The 2952-nt window shown below is 42.6% G+C and overlaps 1 protein-coding gene across 1 annotated transcript; it reads left to right on the forward strand.

Annotated features, from left to right (window-relative positions):
* Window positions 1-40: 40 nt before the first annotated feature.
* On the forward strand, window positions 41-1089 carry BJ212DRAFT_1307293 (uncharacterized protein; the record flags this gene model as incomplete). Its single annotated transcript, XM_041333847.1, has 3 exons — window positions 41-90; window positions 188-485; window positions 870-1089. Coding segments are annotated over 3 exons (568 nt in total), but the record flags the coding sequence as incomplete, so codon positions are not given.
* Window positions 1090-2952: the final 1863 nt, after the last annotated feature.

Genomic DNA, 2952 nt, shown 5'->3' on the forward strand with positions numbered 1-2952 from the left:
AGAGTTCATCTGCAACTTGGACAACCCAAACATGATACAGTTCATCCTCAACCTTCCATATACAGGAGCAGGAATCCCAGGACACTTGTGGTGAGCACATGTCTGTCCCCTGACATCATCATTCTCAACCTTTGTTTCATTAAACAACTCAATCATGGTATTGTTCATGGATGGAATCAAACCACAGCTAACTACCTGATTGGCACCAAGGTCCATCCTGACAATTTCCTCCTCAATGGGTGGGCTTTGGCCTATCACCCTGGGGTCATGACAAATTTCCACCATGACTCAGACAGAGGTGTCACTTTTGTCCAGCCAGTACTGGGCAAAAAAGTGTGGATTATGGCCTTCCCCAAAAACAAGAAGATTTTGCACACAACATTCTTGGAACATTCCTTACAGCTAACAAATCTTCTTGAAAAATGCAACAAGGTCAAGGCCAACCAGGATATGGAGGTGGTCACTCTTCTGGAGGGGGACTTATTGTGAGTCAACCTCCCATACAGCCTATCAGTGTTCACTCACCCCTACAAGGATACAACCTCCCAGACAGTACCATGCAGCTTTTATGCCAACAGCCTCATTTGCCAAGGGAGCTCACTGTTTAAACTTTGAATTTATGCATGAGGTTGAGCTATCTTGACATGTTGATGCAAATAAAGGAAATTTCCTCACTAACCAAGTGCATGAACACTCAATCGAGACACTGGAGTGAATGATCCTCTATCTACCATGAGCATCTTCCTGCACAAGTAATGCATCTATCTCCCTGCATAGACCATCTTAAAATTATCACAAGGGCTATTCACTAGGCCTCTCATTGCTCTCTGCATGATAGTCATAAATGCAAACAAATACATGGCTGCCAGCACTGACAAGAAAAAGTCCTACACAACAAGTATAACCAAGCCCATGCTCACAATTTCTAAACTGGTCATCAAACATTTCTGGAATGACATGGACAAAGCAAGTTCAGTGTATCATTTTGGGCCCAATAAACACCCAGGTGTCCAGAGTCTAACACACCCAGGAGAGCTTGTCAATAGAGAAGAACTTGTGAAGTGCTTACAATGGTTCACAAACTTCTAGTGTTTATATTTTTTGTAATGGTACAGACATACACAAACAGACAAATAAATGGATGACACTGACTTGACTGACCTATAGCTACATAATATTTAATATTGGCAATTTTAATCCCATGACTCAGAGTTGTCCAGACTGACTTGACTGACCTTCTATATATACTTATTGGCAATCTCAATCTTACATCACCTCAGAGTTGTCTGGACTGACTTGACTGACCTTCTATATGTGGTAATGTCAGTTCTTACATGATGATTCAGACTCAGAGTTGTCTACATTGACTGACCATTTACATAAGGTGATCTCATACCATTGCCTCAGAGTCTTGAAACTTTGGTGATAAAAGCACTCAACAATGTTAAATAACTTATGTAATAATTGGATTGAATCCACATGTTTGGGAATAAATGATTTACATAATTGACTGACTGTGTAACCAACAAACACATGCAATCATTTCACATGTCTTTCCTGCACTTCATACATAGTATTTCTTCCCCCCAGTGTGATGGCATATACTATCTCCCTTGGCTATGGCATGATGATTTGTATCGTCATGTCTTTCCTCTGGAGACTTCAAACATGACATGCTTTCATCACCCAGAGCTTCATGGTTTGTACTGTTGAGCTTGTAGTCCTCAATGACCTCCATCATTGTCTTCCTCACTTCCAACCCTGCCTTTCTCCCCCAATTTTATCATCAACAACCCAAGTCCTTCACTACTCTCTAGCTTAACGTCTCCGATGGCCTTCCCCTTCATCCACATGGCATGGCCATATGTACACCTTCCCTCTGGAACCACTAGGCCTCATTCTTACTGAGCAGTTTGTATTGCTTAGACTCGGTGCTTGCAACTTCCTCCTCATTCTTATCTGATACTCTTGGCTGTGCAAAAACCATGTTCCAGTGGAGACTGTTGCAATCCCATGACAACCTCCAATGTAGTTCTCAAGCCCTTGTCTTTGATCGACACTTTAGCTCCTGAGCTATGACTACTTAGCAGTTTATACTTTGCTGGGGTCCAACCCACTTCATTTTGCATTTTCCCTTGGAGCTCACTCCTGCATTGTCAAATACCTGTAGGCAGTGTTATAATGAAAAACCGTTGTTTGCAATGTCTATTCACCATGCACTGTTTTGAATATCTGGGCTGCACTCTTCCCAGTTGTGGATATTATAGTTGATGGGTAATTCCAAGTCTGTTTGTTTGGGTTGATGTGAGCATTTGTCACTGGTGTTCATTGACCATAATGAATCTGTGGTCCACAATATACAAGTTCAAAGTCAAAATTAGCAATTCACTGCTACTTTCTTGATCAACACCTCATGCATTGACAGTCTTCTTAAAACATACACTGAGCCCCCCACTCCCTACTATCTGAGGTGAAACACCATGGTAAAAGCCCAATGAACTCATCAGACAAAGATTGCTGCATCCCCACACAAACAAGGACCAAAAAATGTGCATGACTCTATTCAGTACAGCCAAGGAGACTGAGATGGACACCAATTCAAGAGGTATCACCATCAGTAGTCTGTTATGGAACCCATGCATGAGTTCGTGCAAGGCTCAATCTTATCAAGGAGGATCACCTGGAGAGAAATCAGCATCGGCAGGAGGATATGAAGCAGGCTTGCCTTTGATAACACAATTTGGAAGAAACAGCTAGCATTGGACCAAAGGTGGATTGAAAGGGGTCAAACAGATGCTGAATTAGCCCAGAGCCAGGCTAAATTGGCCCATGAACAAGCTCAGTTGGACTGGCAAAAAGCCAAGCTAGCCCAGCAACAAGTGAAACTGGCTCTGCAAGAGGTCAAGGTAGCCAGGCAGGAGGCTGCACTGGACTGATTGAGAGCATTGAAAG

The sequence above is a fragment of the Suillus subaureus genome (genome assembly GCF_016647635.1).
Source record: "Suillus subaureus strain MN1 chromosome Unknown BJ212scaffold_487, whole genome shotgun sequence".
Lineage (NCBI taxonomy): Eukaryota > Fungi > Basidiomycota > Agaricomycetes > Boletales > Suillaceae > Suillus > Suillus subaureus.